The sequence below is a fragment of the Carettochelys insculpta genome, chromosome 1, assembly GCF_033958435.1.
Source record: "Carettochelys insculpta isolate YL-2023 chromosome 1, ASM3395843v1, whole genome shotgun sequence".
Classification (NCBI taxonomy): Eukaryota; Metazoa; Chordata; order Testudines; family Carettochelyidae; genus Carettochelys; species Carettochelys insculpta.
Window position 1 is genome coordinate 306,764,167 of NC_134137.1, and position 22,534 is coordinate 306,786,700.

At 44.9% G+C, this 22,534-nt stretch overlaps 1 protein-coding gene across 3 annotated transcripts in view; it reads right to left on the reverse strand.

The window, feature by feature from the left end:
• Positions 1-22,534, reverse strand: part of ZDHHC17 (zDHHC palmitoyltransferase 17) — a 173,980-nt gene that overhangs the window by 35,717 nt on the left and 115,729 nt on the right. For all 3 annotated transcript variants that reach the window (XR_012647983.1, XM_075012521.1, XM_075012505.1), the window contains one exon: positions 7,933-8,055. Coding sequence is in view for 2 of the 3 variants with exons in the window: in XM_075012521.1 (XP_074868622.1) it covers positions 7,933-8,055 (123 nt within the window). In the remaining variant the exon portion in view is untranslated. The remainder of the gene's footprint in view (positions 1-7,932; positions 8,056-22,534) is intronic.

Below are 22,534 nucleotides of genomic sequence, written 5' to 3' on the forward strand. Positions count from 1 at the left end.
AAAACAGGTTTAGACTGAGTTAGAACATCCACATGGAATTTATCACCTAGATTTCACTAAGTTGATTTTTAAAAATCACATATTTCAACTCCACCATTTGTATTTTGATAAACTCTCAGACACTGTTCCAGTCAGGACACACCAGTCAGAAAGCAGAAATGTAAGTTCAGTTGTATATAGTCCAAAGTCTTAAAGCTGCAATTACCTACTCCATGGAATGTTCATCTTGTAAGCACAAAAAGCAGTAATAAAAGCCACACCTCCACCCCACCATGCACCATGCTAAGCTTATGGATCAAGTGATATACAATAGTGGATTACTGTTACAACCTCCAAATTTCCTTACATTAAATCAGATCCTTTCAATTTGTGTGTCCTCCCTGTATTTATTTTGTTATTGGAATGGAAGTGAATTATTCTTCTAGGCAGTGGAAACAGTCTGCATTTCCAACAACCTTTGTATTTCAGCTGATGAACATTGCTCTAAAAAAGAGACTTTTATATAAAGGCTGCAGTGTCTGGAAAATATATATTTAGAGATTTCAGAGGAATTTTCCTGTAAACATCTTTTGCCAAAGACAGAGTTACTTACCTTGTGCAGTAAATAAGGCTCTTCAAGATGGGTATTCCTGTGGGTGCTCTACTTAAGGTGTTTATGGCGCCCCTGCGCTCATAGTTGGAAGTTTTTAGCAGAAGTTCTTCAGTGCGGCACGTATGCATGATACACATCTCGTGAATCTGAGAGCCATCATCCACCACACGCCACCAACCATCCCTCGGTTCCTTCTTTACCCATGACAGGTATTGATCCGAAGCAGAGGAGGAGGAGGAAGGATTGTGGAGCACCCACAGGGACACCCATCTTGAAGAACCTCATTTACTGCATAATCTGAGTTGCTGTGAGTGCTCCACTTATGGTGACTTTGGAGCAGTAGGATTTTGCGAAGGCAGGGCTTTGGCATCTCACTGAGGCAAAAGATCTACAGTTGGGAATCCCCAAATTTGAAATATGATTTACGACCTTCAGGTCTAATTCCCATTTGTGGTTGTGGTGGAAATGCTAGCTGAGGTCATCAGCAATTGTGTTGTGCTTGACTGGTAGGTAGGTTGCCAAGACATGTATGTTTGCTTTGCTCCAATTCCAAAGACAGTTTGCTTCTGTATAGACTTGGTATGAGCATGGTCTGCCCTGGAGGTTTATGTAGTGCATAGTGGTCATGCTGTCTCTGAATATCTTTACAGATTGGTAGCTGATGAGGCGAAGAACTTGCTCACATCTTTCCTGACCACGCTCAGTTCCAGGATATTGATATGCAGAGTTGTTTCTGTCAGGGACCAAAATCTCTGTAGCATGTATTGACCTTTATGGGCCCCCCAGCTCTGTAGGAAGATATCTATTGTAATCATCAATGCAGGTGGTTGTGCTGTGAATGGAATACACTAGAAGACAATGTCAGGGTGTGTCTACCAGTTCAAGGGACTATGCAAGATATACAGAGGTTTTTTATGGATAAAGTGTCTGGGGTTTGTAAATGGTGTTTAGCCATGCCTGGAGGATCCTCATATTGAGGCTTTTGTGGTTTATCACAAAGGTGGTGGCTGCCATGTGGCCTAAGAGTCATAGGCATTGTCGTGCTGTAACCTAAGGGCTCTTCTGGACAGTATTTGCAAGTACAGTAATGCTTCGGTATCTCTCTGGTGGAAATATTGCTATGCCCCTGATGGTGTCCAGCTGTGCCCCTATGAATTTCAGTTTCTGGGTGTGAGATGGGACTTGAGACAGCTGACCTGGAATCCTAGCTATGTTAGGGTACATAAGGTGTCTCCAACTGCCTGCTTTGCCTTTTAATATGAGGATGCTACTATCAGGCAGTCATTGAGGTAGGGAAAAATTTTTATCACCCTTTGTCACAGATGGGTGGTTACTGCTTCGAAAACCATTGTAAATATCTTTGGGGCCATAGTTAGACCAAATGAAAGAACTCAGTATTGAAAATGTTGGTCTTTGATCTTGAACCATAGGAATCTCTTGTGTGCCAGATGTATGGAGACATGAAAGTAGGTGTCACGTAGGCCAAGGGATGACATTCAATATCTTTTGCTTAGTAATGGGGTTACTGTTACCAGTATGACCATCTTGAAGTGTCCATGGCGCAGGTGTCTGTTTAGCTCTCATAGATCTACTATGGGTCTCCATCCTTCACTCTTCATTTGGGTGAGGAAGTATCTTGAATAAAACTCCTTTCCCCTGTGTCGTAATGATACTTGTTCTATTGCCGCTAGATAGAGAAAGTGCTGGACCTCTACTTCTAAGAGGCTTTTGCATGAAGGGTCCTTGAAGAGGAATGGGGGAAAAAGGGTATAGAGGGTATAATGAGGAAAGGGATAGAGTACCCTCTGGATATTATTTCCAGTATCCACCTGTTGGAAGTTAAGTTGCACCATGTTGGATAGTAGGGGAGCACGTGATGATGGAAGCATTGTAACGTAGATGATGTTGGGAGAGATGTCGAACCCTCAACCAAGGTTTCAAAAGAACTGCCTTGATGCTGAAGGCTGTGATGATGAGGATATATCCTGTTGCTGGCCTCTTCTTGTCTATCTTTGTTTCCTTTGCTGGTCGTAGGATTTCTGGGCCTACAGATAAAGACAGGATGGAAATTTCTGGACATAGGATATATTTTGGCTCTTCCTTGGTCACAGTATATACATGCCTAGAGTTTTTAGGGAGGCATGTGAGTCTTTTAACATGTGTCGAGATGTGTCGTGGATTCCACAAATAGCTTTTTCCTTGAAACTCTAAGTCCTCAACTCTATTTTATATCTCTTTAGGGAACACTGAGATCTAAGCAGAAGGCCCTCCTCATTGTGACTACTATGACAAGAAACCTGGCTGCAGCGTCCACCAAGTCAAGAGAGCTATATAGGAGATGAGAGAATCCTCCATGAGATTAGATTTGAACTGGCCTCTTGCTTCCCTGGGCAATTATCAATAAAAGGTGTTAAAATGTCAGAAGCATTACAAGTGTATTTGGTGAGGAGGGCTGAATAGTCAAATTCTGAACTCTAAGGAGGCAGAGGAGTAAGCCTCCCTACTGAATAACTCTCTTCTGTTCTTTGTCATACGTGGTGGACTTGAATTAGGTCTGCTTAAACATGTGGTGTACTGCATCCACAAACAATAAATCAGGTGTGGAGTGGGAGAACAGAAGTTCCATCCCTTTGGCAGAGATGCATTATTTTCTGTCTGCCTTCTTTGATGTCAGGGATATGGTGGCAGGCATCTTCCAAACTATCTTTGCTGGGTCTGAGACAATTTTACCTATCAATGAGGCTATCTTGTTGATTGGTGAGCCCTCAAGAATGTTGGTGAACTTATGGTGAGGTTCTGTCATCTTGGCCAACGATATCTCAAGTGAGTCAGCCACTCTTTTGAACAGCTCCTGGAAGGACCTGAAGTCATCAGATGTAGCTAGATGGCGTGGCATTAATGTTTCTTCAGGTGAAGAGTAGGAAATTTTAGGTGACAGTCCTGTATCTTGTTCTCAAGGCTCATCTGCATTCTCATCTTCTTGGTCCTCGTAGCAGGTGGGGATGGGAGAGGGAGGTTATGCAGGCTCCAGCCTTGGAGGCTTTTGTGAGGTCTGCATTTGTACCCAAGAAAAACAGCTGTGTGCCCAAGGGCACTGTCTAGAAGGATAACTTGGAGAAAATCTAAGGGAGGTTGTTTTTTATTTTTTGGTGGGGGATAGAGAGGTGGTTAAAAGAAAATGCAGAGGTATAAAGTTCAATGAAAAATCTGGGGCTACTAACTGTGTTATAGTAACCTATTGTAAGGAAAAATGGAACTGCTGGAGCTCTGACCTCAGCTAAGGGTGGTAGAGAAGGAACTGAAGTTGACAGTATGCAGTGAGTAATGGCTCGCAGATGCATTAGATGCATACCAGACGTGCAACCCTACCTAAAAACTGCTGTTAAAACTTCCAACTGTAAGTGCAGAGGTGCCACAAACACCTTAAGTGGAGCACCCACAGGGACACTCCTGAAAGAAACAGCTACTTTTCTTGGTCCAGGAAGAATTCACTCTGATTAACATGAGTTGTTAAGGAATAAAATTAAAGACCAATATGGTTGTTTAATGTGTACCTCCAACCACAGCACACAAAATTTACTTTAGCTATGGTTGTGTGTGCCCTGTCACATTCGTATATCTGGATTCATGCAGTTTTAGCTTCCACACCACCTTTCTTGGTTAGAAAAGGAGAAGAATGTGCTTATGACTATTCTGTCAGTGTAGCAAGCCAAACAAAGATGGTATTCAATAAAGTCTTGCCCTTGCTTCCTGGTTGAGCTGATAGCCACCAACAAGGTATCTCAATCAAAGATCTCCAAATGCCTTTTCAATTCTTATAAGACACTACCTGGAGGAACTGGTGAATATGGAAATATAATAAACTCTATGGCTCCTTCCCCAAAGCAGCTGTAAAAGCTAAAATCGTGGGTTCAGAGATAACTAGGGTCTTACAGTGCCCTCTACAGAAATCAAAGTAGCCAAATGTGACAGTAGGATCAGCAGCCTCTCCTCCCCCTCCAAATGGGAAGTAGTAGCCATTTCCTTCTCCCCTTACTCGTTCCTCTCTCTAGTAACCCCTCCCTCTATAATACATGCCTCCAAAAAACTGAAATTAAGCATTATAAATAAAACAGATGAAAAACAAAAGACACAGAACTAGCAGAACACTTCTACCATCACCATGAACATTTTGGGCTAGCTTTTGATACCCTTTTGTATGTCTGGGACCTCTCTGCAAATAGTTCCCTTGCACTCAGTACGAGTAATTGTCAAAGACACTATTTAACATGGCCCTTTGCTTCCATAAGACACTGCATGTCTTTTACTTTCAGGATCTTTTTCCTGTACACTTGTTCAGTGACCAGTGCAATTCAGTCTAGATCCTGATTGGTACCTTTGGATACTAACTTAATAAACTGTTACTCCTACAACTAATATGTGAATACAGTCTGGAAAGTGGGGAGTTACCTGAACTATTTCAAATTAGCCCAGGAAGCAGAAATATGCCACTAAAAAGGGTAAGCATGTCAAAAGAAGAAGTATCTGGAAACTCTGATATTGCTGACACTTCCAGATATACTTATCATGGTCTGCTGGATTGCCTGTCCTATTTGTTCAACAGGGAGGGGAAGCACAAAATATTTGGTGTCCTGATCTTGGTTCAGTTCAAGATAAGCAATGTGGGGAAACTATTCCAAAGCCTAGAATATTTAAGTTGGTCATTTTTATGGTGATTCAGTCTGGAGTTAAATTAGTTGCAAAGTGACTGCATCAAAATATCTATAACATTGGCAGAGCGACAAAATCCTGATGGAAAGCCTGTAAACTGGATTTTATTTAGCCCCTGATTTGGCAAAGCACTGAAGCACGTGCTTAATTTGAAGTCAATGAGCAGTCCCACTGACTTCAATGGGACTCTTGTGTTCATGTGGCTGGCTGAACTTGAGGCCACAAAGGTCAATACTCCAAGATGTGTTCAAAATTCTACATTATTTAGTCCTGCTAAAGGAACAGTATTTAGACTGGACTAATCCAACATACAACTTGGTGGATGTGCAGAAACAGAAAAGCAATTCTGTATGCCTAAATCTGAACATTCAGAGATACCGAAACAAAAAAATACCTGATCTATTCTGTAAACAAAAATAATCCAACCAATTATTTTCTCAGAGATTACTACTTTAAACCTGGAGAAATGCATAATCACAGGAAGCCTGATATCATACCATTTTGATTTGCAGTGAATTGTTGTAGTAGGCCTGAGATTGGGATTTCCAAAAGCACCTGAAGAGTGAGAAGCACACTTCTCACTGATTTTCCATGGGACCTGTACTCCTAACTCACTTAGAGGCTTTTGCAAATCCTTCCCATAATCTAATGGAAGAGGTTACTGCTGCTCTCATTTTGCTCAGAAACTTTACTGAACTTAAAGACAAGTTAAAATTGCTAAAAGTAATGGATTTGAGTATTAGAAAATAACCATGGTAAAAGATTATAAATGTGTTTGGTTGTAAATTATATGTGCAAAGATCAACTACCTTCAAATGCTAATGAAAGATATTTACAGGTATCTTGCTCAACAGCAAAAGTGAAAAATTTTGACTCCTAAACAGAACTCAGTATTTTGTCAGTGGAAGCTCTAGCTTTACTGGCATAGTATACTTAGACTATAGTAAGTTGTGAATTTTATTTACTTTTAAAACAGAACTTGCAAAATCTTTAAGCAGCGATATTTAAAATGACAGATAGCATTAAGGAGGCAATGTGGGTTGAAGTAATATCTTTTATTTGACCAGCTAGTGTTAGTGAGAGACAACAAGCTTTCAAGCCTACACAGACCTCTTCTTCAGGTCTGGGAAATGTATTCAGAGGATATGTCTACAATGCAATTAGAACCCCACAGCTGGCCTGTATCAGCTGACTCAGGTTCATGAGGCTCAAGCTAAAGGGCCGTGTAACTGCAACGTACACATTTGGGTTGGGCTGGAGCCTGGGCTTTGTGAGGTGTGAGGGTCTAAATGCTTGAGTTGCAGCTGGAACCCAAATGTCTACACCACAATTAAACAACTGCTTACACTATGCTTATATGAGAGCTCGTACAGTGGCACAGCTATACCATTGTAGCTGAGCTGCTACAGTATCTCTCAATTTTGATGACTTGAGTGGTACTATAGATACGGGCTGCGCATGGAGCACTGTGAGCAAGAGTCAGAGTCGGCTGGCACAGACCAGCCACAGATGTCTGAATGAAGTGCAGACATGCATCACAACTAAATACAAGGTGGAACAGATTGTTTAGCATAAGCAGTTAAAACATATTTCAGGGGACTAATCAAGATGAAGTGGTCAGAGGGCGAAAGGGACAGTGGAAAATACTGGGTTGGGTGATAGTTGGTTATACATGGTTGTAATCCAGTGTTTTTATTCAGTCCATGATTTTTAGTGCCTAGCAATGTTATGAATTAACGAGCAAGTCTTCTGAAAGTGCTGTGCAAGTTTACTTGCTTTTGCTATTTTTCTCTTCCAGTTCATTCAAGAGCATACTGCCTTACCCACAGTTGATATTGGTGCAGTCAGTGCTTTGTGAGGTACACCACATGTTGTGATTAGCACACACAGGGCACATGGCTCCCAAACTTTCCCCTCTCCTCTGGAAACTCTGGACACTTTCAGTTTCCTTTGGAGAGGTGCTCAGTGGACATTTCACAACAGCCCTGTGACATATATGTTAACTACTTATACTAAACAACCCATTCCACTTGTGTTTAGTTGTGACACAGTGCATTTCTCAGACCTGAAGAGCAAGGTAAGGGTAAAAGCTAGCCTCTTTCACCACCTCACCCAACTTCTCCCTCTAATATCCTGGGACCAACACAGTTAAAACAACACTGCACACAGCTAATACTAAGCTGGTTTTGTAAGTAAATATATTAAGCACTCACATAAGACTACAACGAGAGGTATAAGAATCTATGAAGAACACAGCAGAGTTTTATGCTTTCATAAAGGTATCTGGAGGATTATCTAATTTATCACCACTTCCAACCTCATTTCATCACCTTTTGAACTTAATATAAATTTACATTGACTAAATTTCAACTGCAATTTTTTTTTAATTAAAACATAATACATGTTAAATTTGGAGAGTAAGACCTGCACTCCATTTGCAAATAAAGATAAATATGCAAGACAAATACAGAAATAACTTTTTGATATTGCTATGCTTTTGTTTAACAGCAACTTCTCTGTACTTAACAGCAAGTGACTTAATATTTGGAAAACACACGGGACAATTCATCCATGAAAAAGGACATGGTATTTTTCCTCACGTTATCCTAAATATTCTATAGTACCTTTACCTTTTTCTTTTGTTCTTCTGTGGCTTTAATGATTCCTGGGTCTGATTTCCAGGATTTTCCAAAATTGTAGAAAAGTGCAACACTATTGGCAAGGAATGGTAGATGTATAAAGAGAAAACTGAGATGTGTCTAAAGTCAAGGAACCTAAAGAAGTTCAACATGAAAAAAAATTACAGACTGAACAGGGCTGAATTATTAACATCTGTCATCTTGAATTAAGATGAGCAAGAATAATTTTGTTCTAAAAAGTTGCCAAATTCAACATAACACTTAAAATAAGCACATAATACTGTATCATACGGACTTGTACTGTACTGTATTCTGTAGACATTTTCTTTAGGCAGTTTAGCTGCTTAACTCTGACAATTTACATTGTATTAAAACAAATTATCATAGTTTAGTTATTCCTATTTGTTCATCGTTGTTTAATTTAAATTCCATGTAATATTGTCCCCTTAAAATATTTCCTGATTTCAAAGTAAACTTCTAGAAGTTCCACTTTTACAACCTCATTTAATTGCTTATATCTTCATCGCCTTAAAATTGCAGTTAAATCACCAAAAGGAATGCTTTCAACCATAAGGGACTGTCTAACAGAGAATGATATGCAGGAAGTCCTCGACCTTTCCTCATTTCTACAACTTTTTTTTTTTTTTTTTTTTTTTTTTAGAGTTCATATACTAATTCAAAAGTTCTCTCACTAGAAAGCAACTGAAAAAGACAAACTGCTTTAAGAATGCTGTGTGAAACGTTAGTCTCTTATAAGCAAATACTCATATTCCAGACCAATGAAAACAATTTTAAAATATATAATCATATACCAATACATGTGAGTTGTCCAACTGACTTTAGTAGTTATTGGAACTACTCCCAGGAATAAAGTTTGTTATTTACGTACATTTTTGCAGCATCCTGAGTATGGATTAGTAAGTACAGGGTTTTAGATAACTGTATGTACTAACTTTGGTATTAGAGTATTTCATACTTTGATAATCTATAAATTTTTATGCAAAGTTTATGGAAAACAGTTGATTTTAATGGTATGGAAAACTCAGATTTTTGGAACTACATCAGCTAAGTCTACACTAGAGTGCTCTTTCGAAAGAGTGCCTTTCTAAAGAGAATGGTCGAAAGACGCCCTTTTGAAGGGGAGCATTTACACACGGGCTGGGGTTGGTGCATTCGATAAGTGCCATCGAAAGGGCCATGAGCCACGTCAAAAGGGGCCATCCAGGATGTTGAAAGAGAGTATTTACACTCACCAGTGACCTCTTTCAAAAGAAAGGGCCAGGAAACCTCACAGACAGGGTCGCAGGGCAGCCAAGCCCTTCTGGGGCACAACAAGCTGCTCCGTTAAAGGGCCCCTCCCCAACACACACAGCCTGTGCAGCACGAGACCTAAAGAGTAAGCCCCACAGACACACTGCCTGCAGGAACAGGTATGGAGCAGCAGCAGCAGCTCGACACCCTGCTGAATGCCACCAGCAGAGTGGGCACCCTGCTGGTTGCAGCACTGGTGGCTGCCCTGCAGCTCCTGGCAGCGCCCCCCATTGCCCTCAAAGGGCAGAAGGGGATGCTCCAGACCATGGGGTCCTCCACTCCTCCCTCCATCCGAGACGCTCCAGCGGCTCTAGAGCTTCCCCACCAGCTCAGAGTGGTGGGAGCAACCCGTCATGGGGGAGTGGGATGATGACTGGTGGCTCCGGAATTTCCTGATGTGGCGGCAGACCTTCCTAGAGCTATGCCAGTGGCTGTCCCCAGCCCTGAGACACCAGGACACCCAGATGCAGCATGCCTTCCCCGTCGAGAAGAGGGTCGTGAGAGTTGTCTGGAAATTGGCCACTCCATATAGCTACTGCTCCGTGGAACACCAATTTGGTGGGGGCAAGGCCACAGTTGAAGCCGTTGTGATGGAGATAAGGAGCCCCTGACATGCACCCACCAGGGGGGTGAGGTCAGGGGGGACCAGGCACACCCCACACACCCTTACGGGTGCCTATGTCCCACCCTCCCCCCGCAGGTGGTCCATGCTCTAAATGTCATGCTCCTCCACAGGGTCATCCCCATCGGGGACCTGAATGCAGCCATCGCGGGTTTCGCCACACTGGGGTTCCCGAATTGCTTCAGGGCCCTTGACAGGACCCACATACCTATCTGCGCCCCAGAGCACAGCAGAGGACAATTCATAAAACAGGAAAGGCTGCCATTCCATGGTCCTGCAGGCCATGGTGGACAGCTGGGGCCAGTTCCAGGACATATACATGGGTGGGCCCCGCTGCACCCATGATGCATGGGTCTTCCAGAACTAGGATCTGTGCCACCGGCTGGACACAGGGACCTACTTCCCCCAGAAAGAGATCCCACTGGGCGACGACATCATGCCCTCCTGCCTGGTGGCGGATGTCGCATACCTGCTCCAGACCAGGCTCATGCGGCCCTATATGCACCGCACCACCCCACCTCCAGCCAGGACTGGTTAAACACACAGCTCAACCATGCCTGCCAAGTGGTTAAGTGCACCTTTGGCCACTTTAAGGGGCGGTGGCACTGCTTCCTTGTCCACCTGGACATGGGCGTTGTCAATGTCCCCTAGTTTGTGGGTGCCTGCTGTAGGCTCCATAACACTGTGGAGAGTAAGGGGAAGGCCTTTGTGCGGGGTTGGGCGCACAAGGCCGACACGAGCTATCCCTGCCAGCCGCCATGCCCACCACGATGGGATCCACATCTGGGAGGCCCTGAGCCAGTACTTTGACCAGGGGCCACAGTGAGCACTGCTCCGGCCACCCCCAGCAGGCCTCCCACACTCCCCCCTGCCACTTTCTGCACACTCCCTCCCACCGAGCATGCAGCACACGGGAAGCTTTGACAAATAAACCACTGTATTGGTAACTGCAAAAATGGTGTGTGTAATACTTATTGCTAACATAAGGAAACAACTAACTATTTACAGGAGGGAGACCTCGGTGGGCCATCACTCTGGAGTGGAGGGGCATGACCTGTGCCAACTGCAGGTCTCATGCCCCGCCCCATCTGGGGTCCCTGGTGGGGCTGGGAGGAGGCAGGCAGTATGGGGAGTTAGGGCCAGGAATCGGCCTTGGGCCAGTGGGGTCCTCGCCTAGGGGGCTGGTGGGTGGAGCCACAGCAAGGCAAACGGCGGGGTGAGGGGGCAGCTGGGCCAGGAGCTCCCTGTAGGTGGCTGTGACATCCCCGAATGTGGCTAGGAACTCCCCCCAGGTGGCCTACCCCTCCTCAAAATGGAGCCGGCGCTTGGCTAGCTCCACCTGGTGCCAGATGGAGGCGGTGAGGAGGAGGTCCAGCGCTGGATGGAGGGGGCAAGGAAGCGGCCCTACACCAGCTGCCTTTGGCTCCGCTGCAACCGGGCCAGTCCTGGCACTGATGGTGGCTCTGGCCAGTCCCTGACCCTTGCCTTCGTGGGGCTGTCCAGGACCATGGAAGGGGCAAGGCTCTCCAGCCCCTCAGATGGTGCAGCTGTGGAAATGGCGGGGGGAGAGAGGAACAGGCCATAAGTACTGACCCCTTCCCCACAGCCCACGCTCCCGATCCTCCTGTGAGCATCTGGTTCACGTCTCGTCCCCTATCTGTGGGTGTGGTGGCCCTGTGGCTGGCACCTTTGTGTGGTCTGCCCCCTCACCACACTCCCTAGGGGCTGGACGCGGAGCTGTCCGTGGGAGCGGGTGCTGACAGGCACTGGCAGCCATGCTGCCATCCCAGGGCAGTGGTCCAGCTGGGACCTGGTGGGCCAGAGTCTGCCAGGGGTGTGGGGGGGTGGTGCTCATGTATGGTGCCCCCGCCCCATGATCTGAGGCGTGTGCCCAGTTGGGTGCATACCTGAGGGTCCACCGCCAAGGTCAGGGGATGGCTGTCTGGCTCCCATTCCTTGCTGGACCAGTCCCTGACTGAGGCTGGCTCCTTCTTCAGCATTGATGGTGTGGGGCTTGCTGCTGGTCCTGGCACCTGCTCCTCTCCCGGCTGGGGCTCCTTGGCAGAGGTGTCCATGAGGGCCGGCAGGGAGGAGGCGTCCTGCTGGCCTATGATGATCCTGAGCTCCCTGTAATAGGGGCAGGCAGTGGGGGTGGCCCCCAACCCACCAGCCGAGTCCTGAGCCCAGGTGTTACCCTCTTGCAACTCCTTTATCTTAATTTTGACCTGGTCAGGAGTGCGGGCAGGGTAATCCCAGACAGTCAGGCCCTCGGCCAGCCGGACAAAGGCGGCTGCGTTCCAGCACTGGCTCCCCATGACCCAGAGCACCTCCTCTTCGTGCCAGAGCCCCAACAGATCCTGCAGCTCATGCTCACTGAAGGAGGGGGCACCCTCCCCAACCCCCCCAGCTGGATCCTTGTGAGCTTTGGATGCGCTCAGAGTAGGGGCACGGGGGCTCCTCATGTGGCTGGCTGGTGGCTGGTAGCCACTGGGGGTCTGGCTGAGGCGTGCAGGAGCATGATGCGCAATGTCTGCTGCCTGCGTGCTCTCAGCTTCCTGAAACGGGGTTTCCTGGTCCATGCAGCTTTAAGAGCCTCTGCACACACAGACCATAGAGCCCCGCAGGGGCTGGGAAGCACATCTCTGCCTAACAGCGGATTGCTGCCATGGCGGACCCCGCTCTTTCGAAAAAGCAGAATGCAGAGTGTCTACACGCGTCCTTTTTCGAAAAAAGATGTCGAAAGTGTGATCTCTTCCTATTTTCTGTCTGGAAGAGCAATTTCCATTCCTGTGGCACCTAACATCAATTTAAGAACATAAGAACATAAGAACATAAGAATGGCCATACTGGGTCAGACCAAAGGTCCATCAAGCCCAGCATCCCATCTGCCGACGGTGGCCAATGCCAGGCGCCCCAGAGAAGGAAAACAGAAGACAAGTGATTTATCTCCTGCCATCCATCTCCTGCCCTTGTTATGAAGGCTAGGGCACCATACTTTATCCCTGGCTAATAGCCATTTATGGACCTGACCTGCAAAAATTTATCAAGCTCTTTTTTAAACCCTAATAGAGTCCTGGCCTTCACAGCCGCCTCGGGCAAGGAGTTCCACAGGTTGACTGTGCGCTGTGTGAAGAAAAATTTCCTTTTATTAGTTTTGAACCCACTACCCATCAATTTCATTTGGTGTCCCCTAGTTCTTGTATTATGGGAAAAGGTAAATAATTTTTCTATATTCACTTTCTCCACACCATTCATGATTTTATATACCTCTATCATATCGCCCCTCAATCGCCTCTTTTCCAAACTGAAAAGTCCCAGTCTCTCTAGCCTCTCCCCATATGGGACCCTTTCCAAGCCCCTAATCATCTTAGTCGCCCTTTTCTGAACCTTTTCTAATGCCAATATATCTTTTTTGAGGTGAGGAGACCACATCTGCACGCAGTACTCGAGATGTGGGCGTACCATAGTTTTATATAGGGGAAGTATGATATCTTTTGTCTTATTATCGATCCCTTTTTTAATAATTCCTAACATCCTATTTGCCTTACTAACTGCCGCTGCACACTGCGTGGATGTCTTCAGAGAACTATCCACTATAACTCCAAGATCCCTTTCCTGATCTGTCGTAGCTAAATTTGACCCCATCATGTAGTACGTGTAATTTGGGTTATTTTTTCCAACATGCATTACCTTACACTTACCCACATTAAATTTCATTTGCCATTTTGCTGCCCAATCACTCAGTTTGCTGAGATCTTTTTGTAGTTCTTCACAATCCCTTTTGGTTTTGACTGTCCTGAACAACTTGGTGTCATCTGCAAACTTTGCCATTTATTCTTCCAAAGAGTGCACAGCATGTATAGATGTGCCGTGCACTACTTTGAAGTGGGGCCTGCTCTTTCAAAAGAGCAGGCTAGTGCAGATGCAGCTATAGTGCAAAAGTGGATTATTAATGCTGAGTATGACACTTATTTTTAGAAGATAAGTAGCATTATCTAAAACAGTCTACATCAACACACAGGCAAAATATTAAAAATGAAAACAAGAAATGTGGTCTTATCCTCATTTATCAGATGTTGCCTTATAGCAGCTTGGCAACATACAAAGGACCCTACAGTGTAAGTATAATTAACACTCCTTTACACTACTGGACACCATAAACTGTCCACATATCTGACACTGCAAAAGAAGGCATGACTGCAGGTATACCTCTCTGGTCTGGCACCCTTGGGACCTGAGCAGTCCTGAACCAGGGAATGTGCTAGACCAGGGGAGGGAAGGTCAATGCCAGCTCCTCTACCACCCTCAGCTGTGAGGCTTTGCTCTGGCAGCAGCAGAGGGGCCAACAATCACCAAGCAGGGACTGGGTGGGAAGGTCTCAGGCGAAGAGGCAAAATGGCTGCAGAGTCCCACAACTTGGGGGCAGGAGTGAAGTTCCACAGGAGCACACTAAGACCTGAGGCTGACGGCCAGGTGCGTAAGTCCATTGGAGTGTACTAAGCCCCATGGCCATTGGGCTGAGCTCCTTGGCCCAGCTCCAGCCACCTGCCAGAGGGCTGCATTCTTGTCCCTCAGCCATGGGGATCTGCAATCACGCTGTCTCTTCCCCCAAGCCCACTCTGCACTTTCCCCTCATGAGTTTGAAACCACAAATAAACTCTTTGAAGCACTGTGGAAATTGCGGGAGGGGAGAGGAAAAGCTGCTAAGTGCGGGACCCCAACTTTTTTCCTGAGAGCGCTCCAGCCCTGAGCTCCCACAGGGATGCCAGACCACAGATGTTGCCAGACAAGGGAAGTCCAAACTATAGAGCTCCAACCTGCAGTTTGAAATCGTCAACACAGCTAAAAGCAGCAAATAAGAGGTTGTGGCATATCTGGACAAGATGAACCGCGGGCACCTAGTTATGTTGCCTACTTGTGCCCAGGGGATCGTGTCCTGTGCCTTTACTGATATTTTAGGCACACTAGTTAGATTAAAGATAGTATAGGTACACCTCTCTGAGCTGCAATCACAACAAACCAATGCACCCTGAGAATCAGGTCTAAGGTACTTTGTTTGCTGATATGAAGCATATTCAAAAAATTTTGTAGGCCTTGTAGTTTACTGTACCTCAGCGAAACTTCCTTACTCTAATTTCATTCTCTGAAGGAAGAAAGATGTAGATCTAAACTGTAACTGAAAATGTTTGATAAGCTAATTTTAATTTTCAATCATTTGTTCTACATGGTAGCCTCTTACCTTTTTGGCTCACTATAAATACAAATTCAGCTTGGATATAACAAGTTCTTTTAACTAACTTAACTTGCATACACCATAACCTAAAATATGCTCTGCTGCATTTGATCCACTACTGATAAACAGGTGAGTTTAATGTTTTTATAACTTGATTTTTTGCTAAATGCGTTTTTCTGAAATTAGCTCCTGCCAAAAATAAGCTCACTTTATTTATATAGCTTTAAGTGTTTATATTTTCTCTAAAATATTACTGTTTTCCACTGATATTTGTGTCACAATAGAAAAATAAGTGAAATATCTGTTAATTAAAATCCCTTAAACAGACATCTGCTATGAACAATAAGGTAGAATTGAAAATTATGATTCATTCCAAATTACTAAACGTCATGTCTAGACTGCTAAAAAGAAAAAGGCAGGAAGACCACTAATTCTCTCAACAGTAAAAATGGATTTATGGCCCTCAGTTCACGGCCTTACTTTTAATTCACTGCATTAAATCTACTGGGTAAACAATACGTTCCTGTGACCAAGAAACTCCTCATGCATCCAGGCCCCATCAGGCAGTAACCCAGAGTGATTTTTTTTCCCCCTATATGTCACCCTTACCCTGTGTACCCTTCACTACAACATGTTATATGAAGAGAGCCTAAAGATATGACTACATTATAAAAATATGTCCAGCTTTGTTGCTATAGCAACATACAGCCAGCACAGTACTTAAATTACATGTGCATTTCCTCGTTACACCCTTCATGTCAGTGGTGTGCATTAGGACCACATGCACTGATGCAATGTTTGCCACTGTGGAACAGATTCTAAAAGGTAGAAACTGTGTGTGCACGCGCGCAAACACACACACACACACACACACCATTGACCTAACTGCATCACCATTGACTCTAAACTTCTTGTGGAAGCAGTTATTAAATCAGCTTAAGTGGGCAAGTTAGATTGGCGGAAGCAACATTTTCGAATAGACGCTTACGGTAAGGTCAACTTAAATTACTTTACATTCACCTAATTCTGTAGACTACACCATGCCTAAGAGTCCTGACAAAAAATGGGGAATTTTGCCCCCTCCCCATCGTTCACTAAGAGGAATCCAGGAGATAAGTCAGTGTTGGTAGGGCTCTATCAAATTCACAGTCTGTTTTGGTCAATATAACAGTCATAGGATTTTTAAAATGGTAAATTTCATTATTTAAGATATTTAAGTCTGAAATTTCACAGTACTGTAACTGTAGGCATCCTTACCCAAAAACGAACTGGGGGGGGGGGGCACGTTGCGATACTGCTACCCTTATTTCTGCACTGCTGTTGGCAGCAGCACTGCCTCCAGAGTTGGAGAGCAGTGGCTTCTGGCTACAAGCCTAACCTTAAAGGCAGAGTCACTGCCAGCAGAAGCAATGCGGAAGTAAGGATGGCATAGATGGTATTGCCACCACTACTTCTGCACTACTGCCTGCAAAGCTGGGCCCTCAAGTCAGCAGCCACCACTCTCCAGCCACCCAGATCTGAAGAGTGCGTAGAAGCAAGTACAACAACACAGGACTCCACCGAAAATAAAACTTGACCTCCAAACCTCTGCAACAACTCCCATTTAGGGAAGGGCCACCAATTTGATAAACACTGGTTCTCCCCTGTGAAATATGTATCATATTTGGTGAAAGCACACAAACAATCAGATTTCACTGGAGAAGTACAGATTTCATGGTCTATGATGTTTTTCATGGCCACATATGTGGTAAAGCCCTATGTATTGGCTGGGAAACCACCGTCACAAAGACAGAAAATAGGCCACATGGATGCTGAAAGGGATGCTAAATGGGGAAGCAGGATTACGGATGAATGGTAAAGCGGGGGGCTGGTGGGGAGTATCCAAATTGCAGCAGATAATTTCAGAAAAATGAAAAAAGAGAGCTAAAGCAGTTAGGTGAACAAACAAGAAGCTGTGTCATGGAAGGTTGCGCTGAGACAATTCAGAATCCTAATGGGGAAAAGGATAGGAGCACCTTGGATGGCAGAGTAACTTACTTAAAGGAAGATTTATAGCATCTGACACTAAAGTTTTCCCTAAAAGTGCTATATGTGGAAAAACATATGAAGCTCTGAAACCTTCTATCTTGAAGAAAAGCACTGCCATCTTAAGAGTTATGAAAGCTTTTAAATGAACAGTTCATCAGAAAATGCAGTTTCTGATCTACAAAGTATTTGTGAATTCATGTCAAGTTCACAGAATAATTTTGACACAAAATAATTTAAATTCATTAAGTTTAAAATTAAACTTTTTATACTAAATTTCAGACAGATATTTGCACAACAGCAAAGGATTCACAAAGACTGTCTTTTCTCCCATAAACTTTAGCCCAGTGATTAATTCACTCTTCTGGTGGGTGGCCAGACTGATTCAACTCCACCCTCTAACTGATACAGAGAAGGGATTTAAATTTGGGATTCACACATCATATGAGAGTCTTCTAGCCACTCTGTGTTGAATAGTTTGAGATGAGGCTTTTTTACTCTCTCCTCTTGAAGCTGTTTCATGTACTTTTTAAAAGCTCTTATGGGAAAGGTCCCACCACCTCTACCACGCCTCCAAGCTTGTTCCCCCATTTTCATCAAAATGCCTGAAAGTCTACATGAATTTTTTCCTGTTAAAACCACACATCTCCTTTTGGCATTAAGAGAGTGCTTTGTATTGAATGTTTTCATTTTGGTATCATTAAAACATTATGATTAACTTTTTTTAAAAAATGTTTTTGGATTGGTACACTTTAACAACTATTTTTGGATCAAACAAACTTTTTTAAATTTCTTTTTTCAAAACTCCCAGGGAACTGAAAACTCCTTTTATTGCCCAGCTTGAATAATGGCCTCACTTCTTTTCAGTCCAAACATTTTCTTCGCTCACATCAAAGTAAACAGGATTACACAATTTACAGCAGGCTGCAAAGCTGAAGTATAAATGTTGGCAGCTATTGTCCCTTGGTAGCTCCAAAGAGTGGGAAATCTTTCTATATAGTAAAAGGTTTCAGAAATATTTAGGTCTCAATTTTTTAGCAAAAAACTAAAATTAACAACCAAGACACTCCCCAGTTTTCCTTGTGGGAGAGAGAGTATAAAAAGGAGTTTTCAAGCAACCCTTCTTGACAGAAACTACATACTGTTCCTACTTCTTTCAGAATGGTTAAGCCAGTTCAACTATTTTTATAACAGACTGCACACAGACTGTGTGAGGCAAATTTATGATAGAAAATTAGGCTCATCTGTTGTTTGGAAGCCAGATAATATCAAGTTCAACTGTTGACAAATAAGGCTGCATCTACGCTATGAGATAAAAATCTATTTTTAATAAATTTGATATTTTAACCTCATTCTTATGAATTCAAATTAAATGTCCACAAATCTTGAAACTCGAGCCACTGTTACTCTGTGTCAAGTCTCTGCATCCCTACTGCCCTGTGCAAGTTCGACAGCATGAGCAGTGCATTGTGGGTACCTATCCCACAGTGTCTTAGCCCTGGATGCTCTTGGGAGTTTCATGTTTGAACCCCATGAGGTAAAGCACTGTCCCAGAATTCACAGCACCCAGTAACCATGCAAAAACCAACACGAGATCATGCCATTTCCTGCTGCAGCAATCCAGTGCAAGCATGGGCCCCCAAACATTTCAATGCATAGCCCACATCATTTCAGCAGCCAGATTGGCTGTCACACAATTCTGTCTTGATTTACAAAGCTCAGTGAGTGTTCAGTATCATAATGGTGGTGCTGCTGCTGGCGACGACAGTTTGGAAGAGCAAATATCCCAACTATCCCACAAATTCAGAGCTGCTGGCTGCCCTGGATGCAATGGTGACAGTGGAACATGCATTGGACTCATGAGACCAGCACAAACTGATGGGACCACATCGTTTTGGAGTCCTGGGATGACCCGCAATGGGTGCAGAACTTTCACATGTGCAAGTCCACTTTTATGGAACTTTGTGATATGCTGGCCCCCACTCTGAAGCACAGCAATACAAGAATGAGGCTGGCTTTAACAGTTCAGAAGCAAGTGGCAATCACACTGTGGAAGTTTGCAATGCCCGACAGTTACTGGTCAGTGGCAAATCAATTTGAGGTGCGCAGATCTACAGTGGGGGTCCATGGTGATGCAGGTGGCTCATGCAATCTGTCAGTACCTCCTAAGGAAGAATGTGACCCTGGAGATGTACAGCCAATAGTGGATGGCTTTGGTGCCCAGGGGTTCCCTAACTGTGGTGGGGCAATAGATGGCACGCATATCCACACCATGACCCGAGACCAGCTGACCTTGGGAGTATATAAACCGAAGGGGTACTTCTCAATGGTGTTGCAGGGTTGGTAGATAACAAAGGTCGCTTCACCAACATCAATGTTGGATGGTCAGGGAGTGTTCACAATGGACACATCTTTCAAAATTCTGGGCTGTACAGAAAGCTCCTGGATGGGACTTTTCCCCCAGACTGGAAAAATCATGATTGATGAAGTGGAGTTGCCTATTGGTATATTGGGTGACCCTGCTTACCCTGTGCTCCCTTGCCTTAAAAAGCTCTACACAGGAGCTCTGGACCCCAACAAGGAAAACTACAATCAGACTCAGCAGGTGCGGAATGGTGGTGGAATGCACCTTTGGCTGTTTAAAAGTGAGGTTCAGATGCTTATTGACTCGTTTGGTCCTTTCTGAAACTAATGTCCCACCGTGATTATAGCGTGCACTATTTTGCATACCATATGTGAATCCAGGCAGGAGACTTTCCCAGCCACAGGCACAGTTTACTCACAGTCACCTACACAACCACCCACCAGTAACTATGCGGAGGCAGCAGCAATAAGGGACACTTTAAAACACAGCTTCATGAATGAGCTGTAACACACATGCTACCCACGTATTTCTCTGTCGTAATACCAATAAGTCATACTATGTCTTAATGAAAGAATGCTTTTACTTGGTGGGACGGGGTTAGTTGTAGTAAGTTGAATGCCTGTGGCAGGCAGCTGTGCCTTCAGCTCATCCCCAACCTGCCCTGTTCCGTCAGCTGCATGTCCACTGTGAACCTGTGAGTATCAGCAGGCAGCTGTGTTTTCAGTCCTCCCGCAACCTCCCCGGTTCCATCAGTCACACATCTGATATGGACCAGGAAGTATGAGCAGGCAGGTCTGCCTTCAGCCCTCCCCCAACTCCCCACAATGATTTGTGTTCCTTACCACTCCTACACGACACAAAAATCACACCAAACTCAAAGGAATGATTTTATTTGTGGGGCGGGGGGGGGAGGGTTCAGTGTCAGGGAAAAGAAGCCATCTCAAGGGTGCTTGAATAGCCTTTTTAAGAGGGCCTTGAGGCTAGAGCAGCAGACTATCCTCATCCTCCCTCCCCACATTCAGGGACCATGATGATGGGAGGAGGGTGACCGCTCTTCAGGGGACTCCAGGGAACAGGTATCGGTTCCTGCAGTGCTGCGTTGGGAGCCCCTCTGCAGCTGTAGCAAGAAGTGCAGGACCTCAGTTTGCTCTGTACATGCCATTATAAACTTTGCTGCGGCCTCACTCTGCTTTGCTGCTTGCTGGTGCTGGAAGTCAAACATTCTCTGCTGAAACTCAACTTGACTCTGATGCCATTGAGCTGTACTGTGATGCCACTGAGCAGTGTTCTTTGTCAGCTTAGTGTGTTCTTCTTCATTCCGCATCCCGCTTGCATCTCTTTCTAGACCTCTCTCCTATGTTGGGCATGGCACCTGGAAAGTGAAGTTCAAAATTAAGCTACAATTCATGTAATGAGTCTCTGTGTCTACTATCAGGAAAGTTTCTTTTTTGAACGTTGCTAAAGGCTTATTAAGGATGGGATTCTAAGTGTGCGTTTAATAACACATCAATTATCATCACTTATCCAGCACATTTCTTTGTGGACAAGGTAAACTATAAGTGACTGTCCACTTTTTGGGGAAAGGGCAGGGCTGCAAAGCAAGGGAAGCCTGGAGCAATCCTCCCCACTGAGCAAGCCTTACAGAGGAGATGGTGGGGAAGGGGTTGATTACAGCTGCGTGGACGGCTGGCATGGGAGGGATCCCTGAAAAATAAAACAAATTTTAAAAAAGTTTGAAAAAAATCAAAAGAAATGCTGGGTGGAAAGGCACATGGGAGGGGAAATGTCCATTAGCGTCCCACAGCTGCGTGGCACCGGGGATTCCTGAAACAAGGAATGGTGGGTGGAAAGAGACATGGGAGGGGAGATGCCCATCAGAGCCTGGCAGCTGTCTGGCGTGTTGGATTTCCAAAAAATAAGAAGAAATGCTGGGTGGAAAGGGACATGGGGAGATACCCATCAGAACCTGGTAGCTGTGGGGGAGCCCTGAGAAGTAAAAAAAAACAATGAGTAGAAAGGGATATGGGAGGGAAGGCACTCCGGAGAGCCCAGCAGCTGCATGGCACATTGGATTCCTGAAAAATTAAAAGAAATTCTGGGTGGGAAGGGACATGGTTGGTCAGGGGGGAAGAAGGTGCCCCAGAGAGCCTGCAAACCATGTGGGGGGTCGGGGGACAGAGCACCCACCAGCTGCAGCTTCTGCAGACAAATGTAAAGGGGCAGGAAGCACATTAAAAAAAAATCCAGTGCAAATTCCCATGCTTCTGTAGGTTGCCAAAGAAGACATGACCCTCCTAAAACTAACAAGAAAAAACACCTGCTTATGCTGTGTGATCAAAAGCTTGGAAAACTTCTTAAAATGCTGTGTGGTGCAAAGACACCAGATCACTACCTGCTTGCCTAGCGCGGCAAGGTGTGCTACCGTGGAAGCCACAAGAAGTCAGGCCTGCCCAAGAACCTTGTGAAAAAAATTCACGAGTGCTTGGATGAGGTCTTTGAGGAGATCTCCAAAAAGGAGAAGCACTCCATCCCAAGAAACATTAACACGCTGTTCTGAGGGGCACAGAGCCATAGCAACCCTGTACCCATATACAACCCTATACCTACACTCACCCAAAATCCACTTCTAGCATGCAGAATAAATACTCACCTGAACTGTTTGTCCACGGGGCTTGGGAACTGGTTTCAGGTCTATGGTGAAGGGCTCCAGGCTGTCAGGAACAACTTCCTCGGTCCTCTGTTCATTGACCCCTTCTACCTCTCTCCTGGCCTCTTCTTCCGGGGCACCCAGCTCCTCTTGGCTCACCCCGAACTCCATACCAGGGCCTCCAGAAGTGTTGTAATTAAGACTGCTCCCCATAAGCATGTGAAGTTGTTAATAGTGGCAGGTCTGTGGAGCTACCCTGACCACTGGTTGGCTTCCCGGACTTTTTGACAGGTCTACCAGAGTTCTTTCACCTTCACCCAGCATAGTGTAGAGTCACAAGAGTAACTTCAGGCAGTCATCTCACACAACATCTGATCATAGATTGCCGTT